Source organism: Geosmithia morbida (genome assembly GCF_012550715.1).
Source record: "Geosmithia morbida isolate 1262 chromosome Unknown scaffold_0, whole genome shotgun sequence".
Taxonomy (NCBI): domain Eukaryota; kingdom Fungi; phylum Ascomycota; class Sordariomycetes; order Hypocreales; family Bionectriaceae; genus Geosmithia; species Geosmithia morbida.
The window spans coordinates 164,605-186,793 of NW_023336187.1; the positions used below are offsets into that span (position 1 = coordinate 164,605).

A 22,189-nucleotide genomic window follows, 5' to 3' on the forward strand; every position below is an offset into this window, starting at 1 on the left:
AGCGACTGCAGGTACGAGCGGAACGCGCACGACACGCTACTACGGAACAATATTACTCGTAATACTGGGTACTAGAGTCTTGGTTAAGGAGGGGGGGGGGGGGGGGGGGGGGGGGGGGGGCGGTTGAGTGTGCTTGGCTTTTGAACATGGTTGTTGCAGTTTGGTGTTGTGCGTCGCATGGTGTTTGATGCATTAATAATATCCGTAGCAAGCAGCTCAAGCCACGAGACAGTCTGATACACGGGGTTTATCTATCCAGAGAAGGGAGTCTCTCATATTACGAGTACAGGTACTCGTACTCGTACTATTACCACGTCCCGTATACAGATTACATATACGAGTATCTGCAGCTGGCAGTTATTACCATTCAACAGTGACATGGCGGCACCGAAATGTTGCGGACAGTTGAGAGAGTACCTGTAGCATTTGCTGCTGCTGATACTGCTCGTAGGAGTGTACCTGGCAGCGGTAATCAGCAGCGGTTGTATGTGGGTCACAATGATTCGAAAGATATGGAAGATGTATCTACTGGCGGCGGCGGCAGTGGGAAGATACGTGTACGAGTCCTGCTACCCGAACTGGGCCAGAGAGAGAGAGAGAGGGTTGTTTACAGCATGTTCACCTGCTCGTAAATATACGTGTGCATGCTTGGAGTAAATGGCTGACCTGTACATGTTGTCTTCCAGAGGCATATATGTATACGAGTATACTACCGCGTATCAGAGCACCGCATCTTGGAAGGCGTATGATATTACATATAACATTAATCCATACTGCTAGCAATAATACTAGCTGATTTCGTACCCGGAAGCAACCCCCCCCCCCCCCCCCCCCACCGTATCCCCTCTAGGCCTCATCCAGCCTCCCCCCTGTCACTGCTCCTACAGTGACGGCTCTACCTAGTAATTTGCATGTACGGAGTAATATGATGGTACGTGTATGATGACGAGCAGCTCATAAACGTGCAATTAGCCCGTCATTATTCCTGGCAAGAGAGCACCACCATGTCATTTCACGAGTCTGCAAGTTGGAAGGTGTATGGATGAGGAGTAAGATTAATGTCGCCATATCTCCCCGCTGATGGCGAGATTATATGCTTACATTCAGGTTGCGGTACATGCACGGCCAAAGATGAGAGGGAGAATAGATCCCTGCCTTTATAGATTATCTCTTCTCTCTCTCTCTCTCTCTGTGGGTGTGTTTGTGTGTGTGTGTGCAGCTACGCGGGCGGGAGGCAGAGACGTCGTGATACTGACGCTCAGTCTAGTACGATTGCAGACTGTACAGTATCATTATATCCCTCGTACTCGGCCAACACCCATCCCCACGATCTTTCTAGTCCCCGACCCCTGCGTGGTTGTGGCCGGACCGGCCCATGGCTCTTGCAGCAGCGGCGGCATCAAGCACATGGAAAGCCGTGCCTGTGTGCATGTAATTACATGTACGAGTAATTGAATGGCATGTTTCACCACGTTTTCATTCTACATGTACATTTGATATATGCGACCTACTGCAGAGCAGTAATTGCAGTGTTGTTATTAGCAGTAGTATCAATACCTAGCGGTTAATCCTCCCTTGAGATATTCCTTCCCCCTTCCCACTAAAAGAAAATCACCATCGGGAACCGGGTCCGGGCCGGTTCCAGAAGTTCTGCAAGACTACGAGTACTCGTATCATCTCGTACTCAAGGGAACTCCATCAAACTCTTCTTCCTCCCCTCGTCTAGGAATACTCGTACTCGTATTGTTGTTATACCGTATCTGTACTTGACCAACCCTACACTACCATATCGGATCTTGGCAAACGAAGCCGGACGAACAAACTATTATGATCCATCATCTTTGCGAATCTGCAAAAGGAAGCGGGGAGGGGGTTATTCTGGCCATGGCTCCATGGGAGGAGTTATATTCCGCTGCCCCCCCCCCCCCGGTTCGTGAAGCCAGATTATTCTTTTCTGCTGATATTCTGCTAATATTATTATCTATTATCTATTATCTATTATCTATTGTCTATTGTCTATTATCTCCTCTACCCTTTTTTTGCTCGTCTTGCACCCCCGTTCTGCGTAATTTCCTAAGATGAAGACTAATTACTAATTCCCGCGAGGAAGAAGGAGAAAATCAGACGGGACCTTCTGCAGTCAATTCGAATGTACCCATACAGGTGCGGAATGATGCTCCGTCCCTTCTTTCCCCTCGGTCCCTTGTACCGCTGCCGCAAACAGTCAAGGACGGGTCAGCGGCTATGGCAGAGAGGAAAAAAACATGACTTCTTTCCCTGTCTTGTCTGAGAAATTTTGGATTTTCTTCGACGCCTCTTCGTTCATCATCCACACTGATACTCGACGCTCGTAGAAGCTAGAAGGCGCCGACCTGTTCTAGGCTGACCGAACATGATTTCTCCCCAATCCCGGGTTCTAGTCCTTATCAGTCCAACTCGATACGCTCAAGTATTATTACGAGACAATGTACTGGTTACAGATTAGGTAAAATGAGGAGACATTACGTCCGCCACCCCGTCACCACAACGCTGTCACATTGACTCTGAACACCCTCGTTAAAATGGACCTCGTTGGCTGTTGGTGTTTTGGCTTTGCTGCCACCGTCGTAATAATGCAGAGATCATGGTTGCATCCCCCAGTTCATCTTATTTTCCATCTCTCCATGAGCACGTATCAACCCCGAGGCTTTATGCCGGCAGCCCCTGGTCCTTATCTCTCTTGAATGATTTCCTGTAATCGTGTGCATCCGAAAGGACGGGGACTTGCCGTATCGGGTAGCAGCGTCTCGAATCGGATCTATCAGGTACGGGAACACACAGCGCACGAGTCATCCTGGCTTTGGTGTTGCCTCGCCTTGCCCGGGAGGGGCCCACGAACCACGAGTCGTGGTGTTTGGTGACGGCGTTGTTAGCCAGGTATCGGCAAGCGGCGTTTTCTTCTCTTTCCCTCTTCTTCCTAGTGCTTGATCCTTTCTCCCCCCTCTCCTCTCCCCCCCCCACCCCACCAAAACACGTCTTCTTCTTGACCCTTCCCCCCTTTGCGTTTTATGATGCTGAGATGACATGTATATCCCCAGGTGAGAACACGTGAAGATGAAGAAGAACCAACAGGTGATACCTGCACGTGTATTGTAATTGCCTCCCCTCTCACATTACTGATGACAGGGAGGACGTTCATCGTGAAGAGATACGCTGACACGGGCATGACCATGCCACCCTGATATGACTACTACCTCAGTAGCACGTAGTGCAGAGGAACAGGTGCTCGGACTGACATTGACAGGACTGATGTCTGGACGGACGAGAACCGAAGAGAGTGCATATTTTAATATGTATTCTTACATGAATATTTCCAATCCAAAAGCACGGATATCGTCTGAACGAGTAGAATTATCAGGACTCAGTGATCATCACCCTTAGCCTCTGGACGACCGTGACATGGCATGAGGCTCCCAAGGCTTGTTCCTTCCCCCATGCCCTGTGGGTTCAATGGCTCATTGCCCCCCCTAAGCGCAGATCGTAGCCTAGGTAGGCTGGCAGTCGGGAAGACGGCGCTGGTCTGTCCAGGATGGGCATTACTCGTAGGGAGTGTACGGCGCAGTCCTTCGGTATCTGATACTTTCACGGTACGTTTATCTTTCTATTCCCCTCTCCCCTATTACCCTATCGCTACTACTATCACTACTACGATCACTAGTGCCCCGTCACCCTTCCAGGCTAATACTTGTACTCGTAGGTGGCCATGTAGCCTTGACCCCATCAACCTCCTTCTCCCAGTGTCGAGTCAGCTACTGTCTGATCAGGTCATGTCTGATCAGGTCAATGCACCCTAACTCGAGCCCGTCCCGATCAACAAGAAGACAGATTGACATGGAAGCTGGTGGGCTCCTGAAACGACGGGGATCCACAGGAACCATGAAGGAAGAGAATCTTGTTTCTCACCTCACACCCCCCCCCCCCCCCCCCCCCCCGTTCTTCTGTTTTCCAATGTCATACGGAGAGAGGGATTATAATTCCTTCTTCTTCTCATATCTTCTTGTTAGCTGGGACATCATGACGTAGATATGGAGTCTGCGCCGAAATGAGACTAATCAAATCTTCTCATCTACGAGTAGCAAGACTGGCTGCTATTACCGCGTATATTGGATGGAAAATACAGATCACACCTAGGGGAGAAAGAGAAGAGAAGAAATATAAAAAGTGATTATCCACGCATTGCGATAACCGGACGATGCGCCGTACCAGGACGGATCCTCACCCGCCCCCCCCCTCCGCCCCTCCTAGGAAATTCGACGAGGGATCTGGTATTATCAGGTGTTTTACCTGGCCGCTTCCTGCCCTTTCCCTCTCTGTTGGGGGCGAGGGGGAGAGAGGATCGTCTGGCATGTCTGTGCGGAAAAACAAGGAAACAGTACACACGCGGGAGCTGGTGGGATAGTCAGTATTGGTCGGACTTGAGTGGTAAGGAGGAACTTCCATAAGTGGTAGGTGTCCCTCTCCTGCCTCTGTCTATTATTACTTGTAAACATATACAGGCAGACGTAGGCGCTGTTGCGCTGGTGGCAGTGTAAAACACGCAATAAATGAAGAAAAAAAGAAAGAAGGGATGTCTGAATATGGGAAGGGGGCATCCAGGAGAGTGCAAGTATGCTGACTGTCCTTTCTGTTTGTAGTGGGTATTACCCGCCGTAATCGTGTAAGCCCAAGATTGCTCGGCCTTGTCCGTTTTGCCTATTACCAGAGTCGAGCAAGTAGTCGTGGTCATAGTACCTACCTGTAGTATCAGCAGAGGTACCTGATTACCCAGCAGACAAGATACCGCAGAGCCTCTCTTGTCTGATTGCGGCAGGGCTGTCCAGTGCCAAGCTTTCCTGACAAGCGTCTTGTGCGGGAAGCATTCTGCACAGCGATTGCTTGGCAATCTGTCTCGGTACTCTAGCCTTGGCGACTCCAGATATCTCCATGAACTTGTCATCCGGGGGACTTACCAGTATGGTAGCCCTGATACGACTAGCAATACACCGAGAAGGAGGTAGCACGTGCGGCACCAGTGATGACTGCCCGTTCCCGTACTCGTAGGGACCGAAGCCGTCAGGTGTCCGCCCCCCCCCCCCCCCGCCGCCACCGGTATGCATGTGCAGGTCGCATACTATGTATCCATACTCGTAGGGGATAGGATATGAATGATGTGATGGCAGCAGGCATTGGTGCAGTGCGTCCATGCCCTGACAGTGGACACGCGGCTACCTCTGATAATACCTGCTAGTATGGAGTGTCAGCATAGATAGCATTATCTGCCTACCTAGTATCCCGTAGTAATGATACTTCTGTTGGGTTTACGAGTAGTCTGTCAGTATCACTCGTGTTCTCATGGGATATAAGACGGTCCGCCGGGCGCTAGAGTCGACATTCCGAATTGACACCGGATAACATTGCATATGTACGGGTGCCATATGGTACATGATACTTATCTGATACTGCGAGCACGCGACACGGTGATGCAGCAAATCATGACTTGTGCGGTGCTCAGTATCCTTTTCTTCTTCTTCTTTTTTTAAAAAAAAAAAAAAAAAAACTGTAAATAATATTAGTCAGTCGTACGTACGGAGCGACTGCAGGTACGAGCGGAACGCGCACGACACGCTACTACGGAACAATATTACTCGTAATACTGGGTACTAGAGTCTTGGTTAAGGAGGGGGGGGGGGGAGTGGTGGCAAAGGGAGGAGAGACCGAGGGATTCCATGGCACGGACAACCGTGCTGCAATGTACGGCTGTTCCTGTAATATGTCTGATTCCAAAAATATCCCGTATTGAATGGCCCTAAAACGAAGAAGAAAAATGCGGGCAAGTCGGTGCAGAACACCTGCCTCATCACAATTGTGCCGGTGCATTGAAACGGATGCACAGGCAGCATGTTAGAATGAACTCTTACAGTAGGGGAGTGCGAGGGCTACAGGTTGCCGCTAAGCCTCAAGCTGGACCCCGTACATATCAAGGCAAAACCGGCGCGAGGTCGGCCGTGGTGGAAGGGGGTTGGAAAGGCAACTTTAATATCAGTTGCATGATGATATTAAATGTCAGCCTACGAGTAACGAGTATTGCATATCGGAGCAGAGTGATGCTGTAATTATCTGTAGGAGGCAAACCTCATCGACTAGTGAGAGCCTAGAGGCCAGGCTGGCCCCAATCTTACAGCTATGGGTACATCTAGCCCATCTAAACGGCTAATACCACCATGCTAGTACTAGGCATTACCACTCCGTACTGCTACCCGAGTAATACTACGTCGTCAGCACCAACTGAGGAGTGATATCAACCGAGAAAGAACGGTCTCAAAGGTCGATCGCCCCAACGTGGGGGCATTGATTCGCTACAGCCAGACAGTCCAGTGAAGACAGAGGTCCCCCCCCCCCCCCCCCCCCCCCCCCCCCCCCCCCCCCGCCGCCACCGGTATGCATGTGCAGGTCGCATACTATGTATCCATACTCGTAGGGGATAGGATATGAATGATGTGATNCCCCCCCACGGGCCCCCCAGTCAAAGGACGTGGAAGAGAGGATTGGATCCGCAGCTGCAGTGAAAGGAGACTCCACCGTCCAGGAGGGCGGATCCTTCAGTGTCCATCCACTGTTCAGCCAGTGCCGTTTCTCTACTGGTACGGGCTAGGGTGCACCAGCTGCGATTGACTGCCCCCCCTCCTCGTAGTGTAGAGGAGGCCAGTCATGTAGTTCAGCCTACTATCACAGTAGCGGTACTAGAAAGGAGCTGCCGACGAGGGGCAGGAAATAGGTACGATATCATGGATGTCGGCCCTGAAGTGGAGACATTTGATGAAAGTTGAAGAAGAAGAAGAAGAACAAGGAGAAAAATCAATGAACCGAAAGCCCTCAAACATTTAGAGGTACGGCACAAGCAAGAAGAGAATTTGCTGGTCCTTCTCCTGAAAGCAGCCAGCAGAACCGTTTTCGTACATTAGACGTACGCCCACCCACCCACCCACCTACACACACATACTCGTACACACACACACACATACACACATACAGTCCCACACCCCTAGACAAGCCCCCCTGACCTACCCCCTGAACTCCTGCACCTACCTGGTGGGCCTCCACTCTCCTTCACATAGACCACAGCTACACACACACAGTGAAATGTAATACCCACGGTACGACGTAATAATAAATGGTGCATTGGCTCGGGTACGAGCTTGGGGACGGGTGTGCGATACATGTGCGCTGGGAAGCAGACGATATACACGCGTTGTACTTGACACGAAAGACCACGGCACGCCTGAGACTACCGAATTCCAGTGCACAGCCTAGGTATACGATGAGTAGCCGAAACCAAATTCTCTCTCGCCAGACCTCTCTCTCTTCCTCTCTCGGTGGCTCTCTCTTTCCCTCTTTGGCTGCTTTCTGCTTCCTGTAAAAGATTAAAAAAAAAAGGTCAATTTCCAAGGGGGCTAGATAGCACTATACGTACGGAGTATCGTATACTACTACTACTTCGTACTTCTACTCGTACTTCTACTCGTACTTCTACTCGTACTGTACTCGTACTGGCTCAACTCCCTGGTCAACAAGGGGAAACGCCAAAATCCAGGTCTCCTTTTAATTGCCTCTTCTCGCCTCGCCCCCAGTCCCATTCCACGCCCCCCCTTTCCCGATTCTTCTCTCCTTCCTCTCACTAGCAGCTTGCCCTGTCCTTTCTCCCCCATCTTCTTCTCTTTCTTCATAGAGTTGTGCCCGACAACAAAACTCTCTTTCCTTCTTCTCTCTTTCTTACATCTTGCACAAAAAAAAGAACAGAAGTTTTATAATTTCATCATCCCCCCCTGCTATCAAATCTTCTGTTCCTCTTACCCCTCGGGTCCCGCTAGATCAGAAACCAAAAAAGCAGCCGCCCCTCCTTTTTTTTTGCTTCCCCTTCTGCTTTTCTTATCCGACCCCCTTGAAACTTTCCTGCAGGACTTTTTCTTGGCTTTGTCCGTCCGCTCGTTTTTCGCGTTCCTCCATCTACCAAACACCTACACACTCGCGACACCACACGCAAACACATCGACGGCATCTTCTCGACTCGCCAACGTCGACACGGTCAGGCTCCAGGAGAATCATTAACGGCCTCCTACTCTTTCCCTTCAATACCTTTTCTCATTTATCACCGTCATCATGTCTGGTGAGGAAAAGACCCGCGTCTCTGGCGAGGCTCCTCGTGGGAGCAACTCGCCCGTTCTCCCCACCGTCAACCCCCAGGTCGACAAGCCTTCGTCCTCCGGCTTCTCTATCCACCCCAGTCTCTACGTCGTGTAAGTAGTGCTCTCTGCATCTCTGCATCCGGTCGGCTTCGTCGCTAGCCGATGCACTCTCACGGGCGAGTGCTCTGCACACGTCGAGGATGATGGGACTTTTGCTGACAACCTGGCCTCACCTGCAGAGTCTGGATTTGCTGCTCGTCTTCCGTCATCTTGTTCAACAAGTGGCTGCTCGACACCCTCAACTTTCGTATGTCTCCTCCCAAGACCTTTCAGCTGCCATGCAAGCGAGATGCACGCCATTCAACGAGACACAGACACCAGAACAATCAACAGGATGGACACGTTCGCTGACTCTTGAATCCCAGGCTACCCCGTCATCCTCACCACCTACCACCAGGCTTTCGCTACGCTCATGACCCAGCTCCTCGCCCACTTCACCACCCTGCTCGATGGCCGTAAGAAGGTCAAGATGACCGGTCGCGTCTACCTCCGCGCCGTCGTCCCCATTGGCATCTTCTTCTCCCTCTCCCTCATCTGCGGCAACCTGACCTACCTGTACCTGTCGGTTGCCTTTATCCAGATGCTCAAGGCCACCACCCCCGTTGCTGTCCTCATCTCCAGCTGGATGATTGGTGTCTCCAAGCCCAACCTCCGACAGTTCCTCAACGTCTCCACCATCGTCGTCGGTGTCATCATCGCCTCCATGGGTGAGATCCACTTCGTCCTCATCGGTGTCCTGTACCAGATTGGTGGTGTCATCTTCGAGGCCCTCCGTCTCACCATGGTCCAGCGCCTGCTCAGCTCTGCCGACTTCAAGATGGACCCCCTCGTCTCCGTCTACTACTTTGCCCCCATCTGCGCTGTCATGAACGGTGTCGTCGCTCTCATCTGGGAGGTCCCCCGCTGCAGCATGGAGGAGGTCTACAACGTCGGCCTCTTCACCTTCTTCCTCAACGGTCTCTGCGCCTTCATGCTCAACGTCTCCGTCGTTCTCCTGGTATGCCAATCTTCTCTCCCTCCCGCAATGAATCCCCCGACAGCGAGACGCGACGCTAACCGTGCCTCCTCACCTACAGATTGGCAAGACCTCTGCCGTCGTCCTCACCCTCTGCGGTGTCCTCAAGGATATCCTCCTGGTCATTGCCTCGATGATGATCTGGGGCACCGAGGTTACCGGCCTCCAGTTCTTCGGCTACTCCATCGCCCTCGGTGGCATGGTCTACTACAAGCTCGGATACGAGCAGCTCAAGGGCCACATCGGTGACCTCAACCGCAGCTGGGCTGAGTTCGGTGCCCGCAAGCCCGTCCTCCGCAAGCTCACCATCATCATCGGCTCCGCCTTTGTCCTCTTCACCCTCTTCGGCGGTCTGGCTCCCACCTACGCCCCCGAGTACGACCCTCGCAAGCTGGCCAATGAGGCTGGCAGCCGCCTCGGTGTCTCTGGACAGCCCGCTGCTGTCCCTGCCCAGTAAATCCATCCATGGCGCGTATTGACTTGAATGGGTTGATGATACCTTTGCTGGGTTCATTTCTCCCCCTCCCCATCTTCGCCGCCCCCACAAATATTGATTCATGATGGCTACTGCATAAGGCAAGCCTCGGGGGTCGGGTTCGGATAGAGACCGCTTAGTCCCTTTATAACCTTTCTTCCCCTCTTTTTCTTGACATCCCTATTTCTGTTTTCACACCCTCGGCGTCCCACCACTCATGGTGTCTGAGTACATATATTTTTGAACCTTCTATCTTTCCCTTGTGTTTTCACTTCTTTTTTTTCTTGTTACAAGTTTGGAGACTCTGCTTGGTTGAATCCCGTTTTGTTTTTTTCTTATTCTTTGGAGGGGTGGCGGCGGAGTGCGTCGGATGTTGTTTGTGTATTAGCTATGAAAGGGAAAGGATGCTTCGCACGCACATGAAAGTTTGGCAAGAAGAGAAAGAGAAATCATGAAAAAAAAAGGGTCTAATTCGTTGCAAATTATCGACATCTTTTTAGACGGCGTTGGAATCCATCGATTATAGAAACGTAGAAATGAAAGTTTTACTCTATTTTCTGGTCTTGTTTTGTGTGTCTTACTTTATTCTTCATCCTCCATGGCCTTCCCCCCTGCTTTTTTCTTTCAAGGTGTGTTTCTCTTTTATGAACTTATTTACGCTTGTTTCTCCTTGTATTCTCTGGTGTCGGGAAGCATACGTAAAAAGGTTACGTATGCACTGAACCCTTGGCGGACGTAGCTGGGACTCGGGGGTTATATAAGACCATAGTAGTGCTTGTACGGAGTAGTACCTCGTACCCGGTAATATCGGTCGGCAGAGTGCTAATAACCAGTCAGTACCGATGCCAGTATTATTACTAGTTAGTGATGACTGGAATAAGCAGAAGAGTCGTAACAGGATGGTGGATGGAACGGGTGAGCGGCGAGCCAATGCGCTCGTGTTGTATTTATAGAAGAAAAAAAGGAACACGGGGGTCATTTGTTGTTGTTTGTTGTTGTTGGGACGAATACGGCCAGTTCCATCGAATAACCGTCGGGATGTTACCAGTGTTACCAAGTGCGTTTTGGGCAGGAGGTAACAAATAATACCAAGGAAAATGTTCGTATTCAAGGCTGAATATCTGCGGAGGGGTGGGGAGGGGGGTTTGTTGGCACGATGAACGCACGCAATGCTGAAAGGACGAATGCATGTGGATTTACATGTACAGACGTGAATCACAGAATCATGACCAACACAAGGTGACTTCAAGTTATTCATTTCATAGTATCGAGTGTTCTCCTTGTTCAAGAAAGAAGAAAACACTCTTCCATAAACTGGGAGAGAAGAGGGTTTGCGTACGGTGCGAAGAAGTGCCAGACACTTTTTTTCGTGTGGAAAAGCATTGGATTTTGATGCCCATTCATCTATAACATCCTCGCAATAAAAAACTCCCGGACCAATTTTTTTTGTTTGTTTTTTGTTGACGGAAAGAAGGTTTTTTTATTGATAATTTAGAAGCCTATGTACAAGGGTCATGTTAATATTCGGCTCCTCTCTCTTTTATCTTGGGGGTTCGCGGGAAGGAAGTTGGTGCGTTGGGGGGAGGGGGCAGCAAAGGAAGAATGAGGGAGATTGCGTGGAAAAAAAAAACAAGAAAACAAGTGGTAAAGCAGCGAGGTCTGGAAGAACATACGCAGAGGGGTAAAGAACCAACGGTTCTTTCCGCTGTTGTAGCGCTCCTCGAGGACCTTCTTGACAGTCTTCTTGGCGTCCTCGCGCTGCGACACCTCCTTGAAGGTGTCGGACGAGACGGTGCCCTTGAGGCCCTCGAGCTCGAGGGTGTAGCGGGTGGGCATCAGGTGGTTGTAGTTGACCACCTTGATGAAGGGCTTGACCTTGGAGCGCTTCTCCTGGCGGGCCTTGGACATGCGGCGGGTGATCTTGGAGGGGTAGCGCTCGATGCCGGCGACGACGGCGTGGCCGAAGGGGTGAGGCTTGTTGCCGTTATCAATGGGCTGGATGATGACAACCTGTTTTGTTTTGTTCTTTCCGTCAGCTAAAAAGAGGATTTCCAATTTGTCGATCTCGACATCCATCCCACACAACAAGAGGGACAGAAGGGGAAAAAAGAACCAATCGAATCGTCCCCCCCCTCTGTCCTTCATATTCCTCCTCTTTTCGTAATATCCTTGGGGAAACAGCACGCTTTGACGTCTAAAAAATTTCCTTCCTCATTCCCCCCCCTCCCGAAGCACCTTGCCTGTAGAGGGAAGAAAAAGGCTTGGTGCCTCCTCTCTTCAAACGCGCTCCCCTCGTCGCATGTCGTTGTTTTTGCCCCCCTCTCGTGTTGCTGCCCCGGCCCCTTCCATCTCCCCATCACAGTTCGCCATATCGGGTGCGTTCGATCGAAGGATAATGAAGGAAACAATGTCAAGGGACAAGGAGCGCAGGAGATTATCGTACCTTCTTACCGGCATACCTGCCGCGGGTGATGATGGCGACGCGGCCGACCTTGAGGAACTTCATCTTGCCCGGTTGTGTCCTGGTGGTTGGTGGTGGGTGGGTTGAACTTGCGGAAGGGGAAGAGAGATTTCAACAAGTTCGGGTAGGTAACTCTTTTTTTTTTCTTTCTTTTCCAGGGCCCGTGGTGAAAAATGTGTGGGCTTTGCAAATTGGGGCACACACACAACCAGTCGGGGCCCAGCCAAGCAGAATTGGTGGAGAGGAGCACGTGACTTTTGTGGGTGTGGGAGTGTCGTACCCCCCGCAGGGCTTTTCCGGATCCCTCCCCCTTCAGCCGGTGTTCTGCCGGGTGGCTACCCACTTGACCAATTACGTATCTTTCATAATTTATCCCGGAGCTTTGAGCGTGCCGACGCCGGCCGGATGGATAGCTTCACGGCAGCGAGATGGTTCTATGACGATATTGTCCCAGTTGGAGCCAGAACAGCGCAACCGGTCGATACCACTCGCAACACCATCATCATGCCTGCGCCTACGTACGTCATCTCCAGGATCGCCGACCCCATATTTGCCGTCGTCGTCGGCTTGTCAGCTGCCGCCACGCGCATCACCCGAGAGGAAAAGGACAAGGGCAAGACGACCAGCGAGACTATCCACACTGGGCTGCGGTATGTTTTCTTCCCTTGATGCCAGGGCTGCAATACTTGGTTCGTCTGTCTAACGTGATATATATATATATATATATATATATATTCAGACGCCTGGGTCTTACAAGCAAACCTGTCGAGACATCTTAGGCGCTCCTGGTCAGGATGCGTCGTAGGCTCATGCACTACTACTATCTGCACGGTCGATCTGAAGGATTCTCGAGATAACGACCATATACCCCCCCCCCCCCAACCGCTAGCACGTTGCTCTTAGAACAATCCGAGAAACAAAGAAAAATCAACTTTTGATCTCCATTTCCGTCTTCACACACGCACACGTGTTTTCATTTCTCGATTCGCTCCCCAAACGACGACGGCCCATACTCCTCCTTCATGGCGTGCCGCACAATCTGCCCACACAGCTTGGCCGTCGGATTGACGCTCACAGCCAGCCCTTTGGCGATCTGGTTCCCGTAGCGGCCCCCCAGGGCGAGATCGCGCGATGCAGCCTCCTCGAAGTCGAGGGTGCGCCACCGCGCCTCGGGCCGGGCCTCGTCGATGTCGAGCGACCGGTACGCCAGCATCTTGGACGTCTTGAGGTAGATGGCCGCGCGCTGGGTGTGTGCCATGGACAGGGTGCGCGCGGCCTGCGGGGAGACGGGCGTGCTCGCCGAGCTCGGCGTCAACAGCGCAATGGACCGCTCGAGATCGTCCAGGACCGTGGCCGAGGCGGCCAGCTTCTCCGCCCGGTCGGGCTCCCTGACGAGGGGCATGGGCGCACCCGTCGCCGTCACGTTCAGCAGCATGGCATCCCCGTACAGCCGGCGGTACACCTGAGCACGGTTGTTCCTCGCGCTGGCGTACCGCGGCTGCTCGGCGACCAGGCGTTCAAGGGCGGACGCGCTCTGTCTATAGCCCTCCACGACGGCCGGGTCTTGCTGTTGTTGCTGTCGTTCTTCCCCTTCGTCCTGCGGTGACGACATGGGCTGGCCCGGCTGGGCCTCGAGCTTTTGCAGTGTCTGAATGATGGTGCGTTCCGCCGCCACCACCGCCTCGTAGACGCTCGTATCGACGACGTGGGGGTCCCGCGGTAACGTTTCGTCGGTTACGATGCCCGCAGCGGGATTTGACTCTGGATCATTGATCTTGGCGAGCACCTCCACGTCGTGGCTGCTCAGCTGCACCGTCGACATGATGGGTGTGTGGTACGTGTCACGGATGTCCTTCGTTCGGTCCCTTTTCAGGTCTCCGAGGAGATATATATTCACTCGAGGTAAAAAGGTTGCGGGCGGTAGTGTGCAGAAAACCCCTCTCAGAAAATGACAACAACAACCTCTTTTTCCAAGAACGGAAGAGGAATAAGGGAACCCAGCAATAGAAAGAAGGAGGTTGGGTATTTAAACTAACCTTGCCAGCCGAGAAGGTTTACACCGAGGAAAATTCATGGCCAACTGTCAAATGAACGGGTGGCGTTCAACGGGATACGACTGTTGTTCTATAGTTGGAGGGGGGGAACCCAACTCTTGTCCTTTCAAATCACTCTCATACTATCACGGGACCATGACGCCGAATGACATTGATGCTGACGTTTGGAAGGTTTGGTGGTCAGAAGCTGGAAATGGTGGTGTGTAAGTGCGGGATGCTGGTAGCCGTTTGCGACTAGGACCGGCGCGGCCACTCTCGGCTTGGACCGGTTAGCCCCGCCAAACGGCAACTTTCCGCTCCTAGGGCTGACTACCGCCTGCCGTCCCGGCTGAACATGGATGACAGCATTCGATACATGCACATGGTGTGTTACCCTCTTTCATCTGTGTCGAGATAATGTCGAGTGTTACGATGTATTATGGAAGTATCTATTTTGGCTCCATCCGCTGTTCTTCTCTCATATGAAGACCAAAAAAGGACTGGGTTTCGGAATAGTATTCAACTCTGATATACATTTCGTGTTGGGTCAAATACGAAGAGAAGAGAAAGAGTAGAGAAGAGAGAGAGGAGGAGACGGGGAGAGGATAGGCTGTTTGCTTTTAAAAACCTACACAAAGCCTATAGGATATGTCATGGCACCAATGATGAATCACTTTTATCCGTATCGTTCACAAGTCTCCTGTCACGAGTTCCTCCCTCCCCCCCCCCTCCTTTCCATCATATGGCTGCCACCGCCAATAGCCGCGCACCACCCAACCTTTTGACTCTGAATATGTGTGTGGCCATTTTTTTTTTTGGCTTTCCCGCACCTTGTTCGGCACCTGTCGAAAGAAGAAGATGGGTTAAGCAAGTTTCTGCGTGCGGGACAATTTCCGAGTTGGCCGAGGAGGAGAAGCGTGTTCTGCGTTATAATGCTATAAAGAATGCGGGAGTGCCTTGAGGCGGGCATGTTGGATGCCATTGTCATTTTCTCTCTCAGTTTCTTCTTCTTCTTCTTCTTCTTCTTTTCATCCATACTATTATACTTCTGCTCTATCGAAAGCTTCATCCTTGGTTGACGTTTTATCCACCGTCGGCATAACGCACACCCTTCTCCTCTCCCTCCCTATACACATCAGGATGGCTCCCTCTGCCATTTCGGACAACGCCCGTTCGAGGACGGCGGACATGGCAACGACCGCCCAGCCAAGCAGCAGTTCAGAACAGACGGCGACGGCGGCGGCGGCGGCGGCAGCGGTGGCGGGCGGCAACTTTGTCGGCTACGACCACGTAACATGGTGGGTGGGCAACGCCAAGCAGGCGGCCTCGTACTACACGACGCTCTTCGGCTTCGAGCACGTCGCCTACCGCGGCCTGGAGACGGGGAGTCGGTACTTCGCCTCGTACGTCGTCGCCAACGGCGACGTGCGCTTCGTCCTGACTTGCCCGCTGCGGTCGGCCGAGCACCTCCCTGCCGACGAGCCCATCAGCCCGGAGGAGAGGTCCGTCCTGGCCGAGATGTACGCGCACCTGGAGAAGCACGGCGATGCGGTCAGGGACGTGGCCTTTGAGGTGGACGACGTCGCGGGCGTGTACGACCGCGCCGTCGCGTCGGGCGCCAGGTCGGTCCAGCCGCCCCAGACGCTGCGCGACGACGGGGGCAGCGTGACGACGGCCGTCATCCGCACGTACGGCGAGACCACGCACACCCTCATCGATCGACGCGGCGGTGGCACGCCGTATACGGCGTATACGGGACCCTTCATGCCGGGGTTCCGGGGACCCAGAGCCTCTGGTAGGACCAAGACGTCCGGCGGTCTCGGCAGCCTGCCCCCCGTCCCCCTCGGCCGCATAGACCACTGCGTGGGTAACCAGTCGTGGGACGAGATGGCGTCGGCCTGCGCCTTCTACGAGCGCTGCCTCTCCTTCCACCGCTTCTGGTCCGTCGACGACTCCCAGATCTGCACCGACTTCTCGGCCCTGAGCTCCATCGTCATGGCCTCACCCAACAACCTGGTCAAGATGCCCATCAACGAGCCCGCCCCGGGGAAGAAGAAGTCCCAGATAGAGGAGTACGTCGTCTTCAACTCCGGCCCGGGCGTCCAGCACATCGCCCTCCTCACGGACGACATCGTCGGCTCCGTCCAGGCCCTCGCCGCCAGGGGCGTCGACTTCATCGCCGTGCCCCCCACCTACTACTCCACCATGCGCCAGAGGCTCAAGACCGAGAGGCGCGGCTGGCGCCTCGCGGAGGACTTCGCCACCCTCGAGCGTCTGAGCATCCTGATCGACTACGACGAGGCCGGCTACCTCCTCCAGATCTTCACCAAGCCCCTCGTCGACCGCCCAACCGTCTTCATCGAGATCATCCAGCGCAACCGCTTCGAGGGCTTCGGCGCCGGCAACTTCAAGAGCCTGTTCGAGGCTATCGAGCGTGAGCAGGCTGAGCGTGGGAACCTTTGAGCGAGTCCACACTGCCGAGCTGTCTCTGCTCCCCCGGCCGCCCTACCGGGGGTTCCTCCTCGCTTCGCTCGCACGTCCTGGGCGCAGAGGCTCGATACGTGCGAGATGGGTATTGTGTTTTTACTTTGGGCGGCCCTACCGGGGGTTCCCCCTCGCTTCGCTCGCACGTCCTGAATGTAATGGTTGAGTAAACATGGAATCGCTCATGTTTGATGTTTGAATATGTAACGAAGTAAACGAAGTAGTCCTTTTTTTTTTTCCGGCGGCGCGGAAGGAGAAGGGGGGGGGGGGGCGGCGCGCGCTTGTCGTACGGACCGAAATGGAAATTGTACCCAGTCCTAGAAATAATAGCTCTTTAATGATATAAATCCAACGATTCTTCTTCTTTTGGTTGCGAGACAGTAATAATATAGTATGCGGAAAGAAGTCGTCTGTTTCTCTTATATCCTTTCCTATTTTTTTTAAAAAAAAATTGTCCATCCAACTCATTATACTTGCCTCCATGAATATTTCTTTTTTTACCAAAAAAAAAAAGAAAAAAAAAACTCCCGGAAAATAATGCTAATCGTATCGCTCCCATGAGAAGAAAAAGAAAAAGAAGAAGAAGAAGAAGAAGAAGAAAGAAAAATAAAGAGGGAAAGAGAGACGATACGTCACCCATCAACCACCATAGCCGTCCCATTTGACTCTACCGGCGCTGCACCGCCACCAGACGCATTGCTCTGACACCCAGGACAGTTATGCACAATCTCGTGGGCAAAGACGTCGCAGTCGATGCAGAAGTGGTTCCCGCACGTCTCGCACGCGTACCTCCCACTCTCACTCACACCCTTGACTTTTCCATCGGCATCCTTCTTCTTCTTCTTCCCATCATCTGCCACCCCGTCAGCAGCAGCAGCAGCGTCACCGGAAGTGCCGTCGTTGCCAGCCTGCTGGTGCGACTTGGCGTCGGGAAACGGACACATGCACGAGAAGCAGGCGGACGAGCTGCCGGCGCGGGACCAGGGAACCTCGACCCAGTTCCGCAGAGGGAAGAGGTGGTGGTAGGAGCGGGCGAGGTGGGTGCTGAGGATGAGGGTGAGCCCGCAGGCGGGGCACTCGGCGGGGAGGCGGCAGACGCGCGCGGAGCAGCGGGTGCAGCTGTAGCCCTCCCTCACCGGGCGGGAGTGGCAGGCGCAGTAGCTGGTGGTGCCGGCCGGGGTGAGGGTGCGCGAGGGGAAGCCCATCATCAGCAGGCTGGCCACGGTCTGGTCGGCGGAGCGGCTGACGGGCGGCGTGGTGGCGGCCAGGAACAGGTCCTTGTAGTGGACCTCGTCCATGGCGACGCTGTACTGCGACTCGTCGCCGGCGTTGGTCCGCGAGCACAGCTCGGCGCAGATGGCCACCTGGGCCGAGAGGCCGACGATGGACACGCGTATGCGGTCGGCTATCAGGCTGTCTATCGTGTCGTGTATGTCACCCGGGTCCGAGGACAGAAGCGCTCCGTAGATGATGAGGACCTCTCTCGTCCCGTGAGACGGTGTGTGACTATGGATGATGTCAGCCATCTCGGCCCAAAACGTATGGCGAAAGAAAGAAGAGAGAGAGAGAGAGAGGAGGGGTTTAAGAAAAATGAAAAAAAAACTGGAAGAAGAAAGAGTGAGGAGGGAAAAGACGGACAATAGAGCTCCCCTGCACATCTCGAGAGCATTCTGCAGACTCGGATTCCCCTGAGGATCCTGGTCCTCCCACTCCTTGAGCCTGGCGAGGTGCTCGGCCGGGTTGCCCCCCAGGTCGGACACGCGCACGGCCACGCCGTCCCTCATGCCGACGATGCCCAGCTGCGAGATGGGATTCTGCTCGAAGAACTCGCGCACAAAGGCCGCCGCGTACGCCAGCGTCAGCCTGTGCCGCGTGGGGAGGAGGTCCTTGTCCGCCATGGCGAACGACATGTCCAGCACCACCACCAGGTGGCGGATGATGCCCCTCTGCAGGGGCGTCGTGTCGCGCAGCAGCCGCCGCCGCCTCTCGGCCTCGAGAGCCGTCAGGTTGAGCACGCCGTCCTGGTCCTCGTCGGGCAGGTTCGTCTCCCACGTCCGCTTGGACTTCTCCCACGCCTGGGCCGTGTCCTTTCGGTCGCCACGTCTTCTCGGTCTTCGCTGGCCCTGGCCCTGGCCCTGGCCTTGTCGACTGCTACGTGAAGGGCGTCCTGCTGCGTTGGCGACGACGACGCCACCGCCCCCCCCCCCTCCTCCTCCTCCTCCTCCACGTTTTTGTTGTTGTTGTTGTTGTTGTTGTCGGCGTCCATTCATGTTTCGATCTATACCGTCGTTTCCTCCGACATTGTGGTCCGTCTGGTCATCGTCGGATAGGTCATCGACTACAAACTCGCCGTCTGAGTCGTCTGCCATGGTGGTGGTTGTGAGGTGCGAATAGGAAAAGGAGACGGAAAGGAGCTGAGATTGGGTCGCGGTGAGTTCGAGGGGAGGATGGACAGGGTGTCTCTACGAAGCTAGAGAGAGGGGTTACAGCATAGAGGGAGGAGAAGAAAATGGTCGAGGTGGAAGTGAGGTACTGGAGGAAAGATTGAGAAGCACCGTGCACGAGGCTACGGTTGGGACTCGGTACGTACTTATGGAGTAGGCACCACCACCACCAACACTGATGGATAATTGTGCACGGAGTAATGGTTTGCAGCCTCGTCTAGCTCCGTAGCTCCTCCACCAACGTCTTTCGTCATCGGTAATACTGGACGTATATCTATATCTATATCTATATCTATCTATATATATATTTCTCCAAATAGTATATCTCCATTCATATCTTGTCCTACTGCTCTCGTCATTCTCGCCAGTCTCCACGACATACCTTGAACATCCTGCACATCTTACACATATATGATATAGAACATGTTGCTTGAACAGAACATCCTTGGATTGTCATTAAATTCGCTCCACCCCGGGGGTATACTAACCTACTATTACCTAAAACTACCAACTATCGACTACCACAACAAGAAACTGACGAGATGCTATTTGGCCTGTCCTTTTCCTTCTTCTTCTTCTTCTGACATGTCTCTTTTTTTAAAGGAAAAAAAAAAACACAAGAGATGATCAGATAGATGAGAAGCTGAGTATCTCCTCTGCATGGTTCCACATATCCTGCATAGCAGATAGGCAGGAAGAGAGAGAGAGAGAGAGAGAGCGACGCATCATGATGGAAATAAAAATAAAAAGCAAAAAAGACAAAAGAGACGGGGGGGGGGAGAAAACCTGCTGCCACCCCAGTAGCCACCAAGAACAGATCCATACTGGGGCCATCATATATGGCAAAAGAAAAAGAGGAAATACAAAACAAGATGACGGATAACAATAGAGACCCAACCAAGGCAGAGATAACAAGATGGCTGTCGTTTTGGTTTGCTTATTTGCGACCATTAGAAAAAGAAACAGATGATGCCGCTGGTACCCGAAAATACAAAAGAGATATATAAAACGCCGTCTCCGGAACAGTAGAAAGGTGAAGAACAACAGACAATGGCTGTTTTTCTTCTTGATCGTCTAGACTCGTATTGTTGTTTGGAAGAAGGGGAGAGATTCGTTCTTTTTTTCTTTTTTCTTTTCTGGTTTGGTGTTTGCTTCGAAGTTGTCGATTTAAAAAAGAGGAGGAGAAGGAGAAGAAGGGGAAGGAGAAGAAGGGGAAGGGGAAGAAGGAGAAGAAGGAGAAGAAGAAGAAGAAGAAGAAGGAGAAGAGGAAAGAAGAAGGAAGAAAGAGGTGGTCGAGACAGATGAGCGAGAAATGTGAAATGAAGAAGAAGAAGAAGAAAAGGGGGGGGGTAAGTAAGATCACGGATAGGCTGCGGGTGAAGGCCAGTCATCCTCGGTGATGCTAGACCAGAATATCCAGATCATGACGACGGACAGCAGGGTGAAGAGGGTCTCGAAGAGGGCGCCGTCGATCTTGCCCGAGGTGCCGTCGCAAATGTACCGGGAGACGGCGTAGTTGAAGACCTGGCCGACGGCGAAGAGGACGGCGGCGGCAGTGAGGTAGATCATCGGGCGGGTCTCGCCGAGGACGCGGATGACGAGGACGGACTCGAGGGCGTAGTAGGCGACGAGGAAGACGAGCGGCATGAGCTGGTACAGCACGTAGAGGGCGACGTGGCGGTTGGGCGGGCCGTCGTAGCTCGAGGCCCAGTAGCCGGTGAAGTCGAAACCGGTGTCGAGGGCGATGTAGCCGGTGCCGACGAAGAGGGCCGCGGCCGAGCCGAGGACCAGCCCGACGGACAGCGGGGTGCCGTCGTCGATGAGCTGGTAGCCCACCACGGCGTTGACCATGAGCACCCAGGTCGTGGCCGTCACGGCGCCGATGTGGATGGCCGTGAAGGCGTTGCGCACGTCGCGGTCCAGAGGGAACTCGCCGACCGAGAAGATCTCGCACAGGCTGACGAGCATGTAGCCGATGAGGAACAACTGCATCTCCCTGTTTTCCCGCAGCCCGTCAGCTCAACTTCCAACCCCCTTGAGCGATGCGTGCGTGCGTGTGCGTGTGCGTGCGTGCGTGCGTGCGTGCGTGTGTGAGAGGGGGGGGGGGGGGGGGGGGGGGGGGGTGAGGGGATCTGGCATACCGACGACCGACCGCCGCCTTCTTCTTCTCGGAACGGAGCAGCAGTATGACGGAGACGGTGATGGCTACGGCACACAAGAGTATGGAGCCCAGGTTTCCGAGATGTCGACCATTGCTGAGGGAGATGCCCTTTAGCTTGCATCCTCCCCAAGGACCATCTTGGCCATTATCCGGTGATAGGATCTGCGAATGGTCAGCTCCTCCTTCTTCTCTCGCGTCGCCTCCATCCGAAAAAGAAGAAGAAAAAGAGGACAGAAGGAGAAGAAGAAGAATTCGTGTCCTCGTCCTCTGCCCCCTCGATCGTCGCGTAACCTGACATCATCCGAGAAGACGTACATTGCAGACAGGTAGGGTCGAATCTTTGCAAAAGTCCTGTAGCGAAGATGGTCAGAGCCCGTTCTCTCTCTCTTGACGAGGGTATCATATCCAGCGTAGTCGTCGTCGTACGTAAAAGTCTCCAAAAGCAGTCGACCCCATCGCGACTTTCTTCTCTTTTTTCTTCTTCAGCGGCGCGTGTCGTCACGACGACGCACCCTACTCGCGTGAGGAGCAGTCACGGGGAGATGTGCTGTATGCGCTTTATTTCGATCGGTGTGCGTCGTTCTATATCGTCGGATGATCTTCTTTCTCGTCAAGAAGATTCGTAAAGTTTTCCTTCTCTTCTTTCTCTCTTTCTTTTTTTTGTTGTTTTGTTTTTTCTGTCTGTCGTCGGGATTGTGGCGTGGGAGTGGGAAGAAAATGAAAGAACAGAGAGATGAAGAAATGGGCGGGGAGGGAAGAGAGAGAGAGAGAGAGGAGCGGGAACGAGTTACATGTACGAGAAGGGAAAAAGAAAAAAAGAAAAGAGGACAAGGGAATCTTGAATTATCCGGGGAG

At 53.2% G+C, this 22,189-nt stretch overlaps 7 protein-coding genes across 7 annotated transcripts; 3 read left to right on the forward strand and 4 right to left on the reverse strand.

The window, feature by feature from the left end:
* Positions 1 to 8,175: 8,175 nt before the first annotated feature.
* GMORB2_0047 (Triose-phosphate Transporter family) lies at positions 8,176 to 9,733 on the forward strand (the record flags this gene model as incomplete). The annotated part of the gene is made up of 4 exons (XM_035462033.1): positions 8,176 to 8,312; positions 8,441 to 8,508; positions 8,627 to 9,258; positions 9,338 to 9,733. 4 exons carry the CDS (start codon positions 8,176 to 8,178, stop codon positions 9,731 to 9,733), a joined length of 1,233 nt encoding a protein of 410 aa, XP_035324963.1.
* Positions 9,734 to 11,242: 1,509 nt separating this feature from the next.
* GMORB2_0048 (large subunit ribosomal protein L27e) lies at positions 11,243 to 12,257 on the reverse strand (the record flags this gene model as incomplete). Its single annotated transcript, XM_035462034.1, has 3 exons — positions 11,243 to 11,250; positions 11,425 to 11,787; positions 12,203 to 12,257. 3 exons carry the CDS (start codon positions 12,255 to 12,257, stop codon positions 11,243 to 11,245), a joined length of 426 nt encoding a protein of 141 aa, XP_035324964.1.
* A 459-nt stretch (positions 12,258 to 12,716) lies between these two features.
* Positions 12,717 to 12,991, forward strand: GMORB2_0049 (Protein of unknown function (DUF2665); the record flags this gene model as incomplete). Its single annotated transcript, XM_035462035.1, has 2 exons — positions 12,717 to 12,862; positions 12,970 to 12,991. The coding sequence occupies 2 exons, from the start codon at positions 12,717 to 12,719 to the stop codon at positions 12,989 to 12,991; spliced, it is 168 nt and encodes a 55-aa protein (XP_035324965.1).
* Positions 12,992 to 13,185: 194 nt separating this feature from the next.
* On the reverse strand, positions 13,186 to 14,034 carry GMORB2_0050 (uncharacterized protein; the record flags this gene model as incomplete). Its single annotated transcript, XM_035462036.1, has 1 exon — positions 13,186 to 14,034. One exon carries the CDS (start codon positions 14,032 to 14,034, stop codon positions 13,186 to 13,188), a length of 849 nt encoding a protein of 282 aa, XP_035324966.1.
* A 1,351-nt stretch (positions 14,035 to 15,385) lies between these two features.
* Positions 15,386 to 16,708, forward strand: GMORB2_0051 (4-hydroxyphenylpyruvate dioxygenase; the record flags this gene model as incomplete). Its single annotated transcript, XM_035462037.1, has 1 exon — positions 15,386 to 16,708. One exon carries the CDS (start codon positions 15,386 to 15,388, stop codon positions 16,706 to 16,708), a length of 1,323 nt encoding a protein of 440 aa, XP_035324967.1.
* A 653-nt stretch (positions 16,709 to 17,361) lies between these two features.
* Positions 17,362 to 19,098, reverse strand: GMORB2_0052 (transcription initiation factor TFIIH subunit 2; the record flags this gene model as incomplete). The annotated part of the gene is made up of 1 exon (XM_035462038.1): positions 17,362 to 19,098. The coding sequence occupies one exon, from the start codon at positions 19,096 to 19,098 to the stop codon at positions 17,362 to 17,364; it is 1,737 nt and encodes a 578-aa protein (XP_035324968.1).
* A 702-nt stretch (positions 19,099 to 19,800) lies between these two features.
* GMORB2_0053 (Chitin synthase III catalytic subunit) lies at positions 19,801 to 21,790 on the reverse strand (the record flags this gene model as incomplete). The annotated part of the gene is made up of 4 exons (XM_035462039.1): positions 19,801 to 19,848; positions 20,602 to 21,169; positions 21,315 to 21,496; positions 21,761 to 21,790. The coding sequence occupies 4 exons, from the start codon at positions 21,788 to 21,790 to the stop codon at positions 19,801 to 19,803; spliced, it is 828 nt and encodes a 275-aa protein (XP_035324969.1).
* Positions 21,791 to 22,189: the final 399 nt, after the last annotated feature.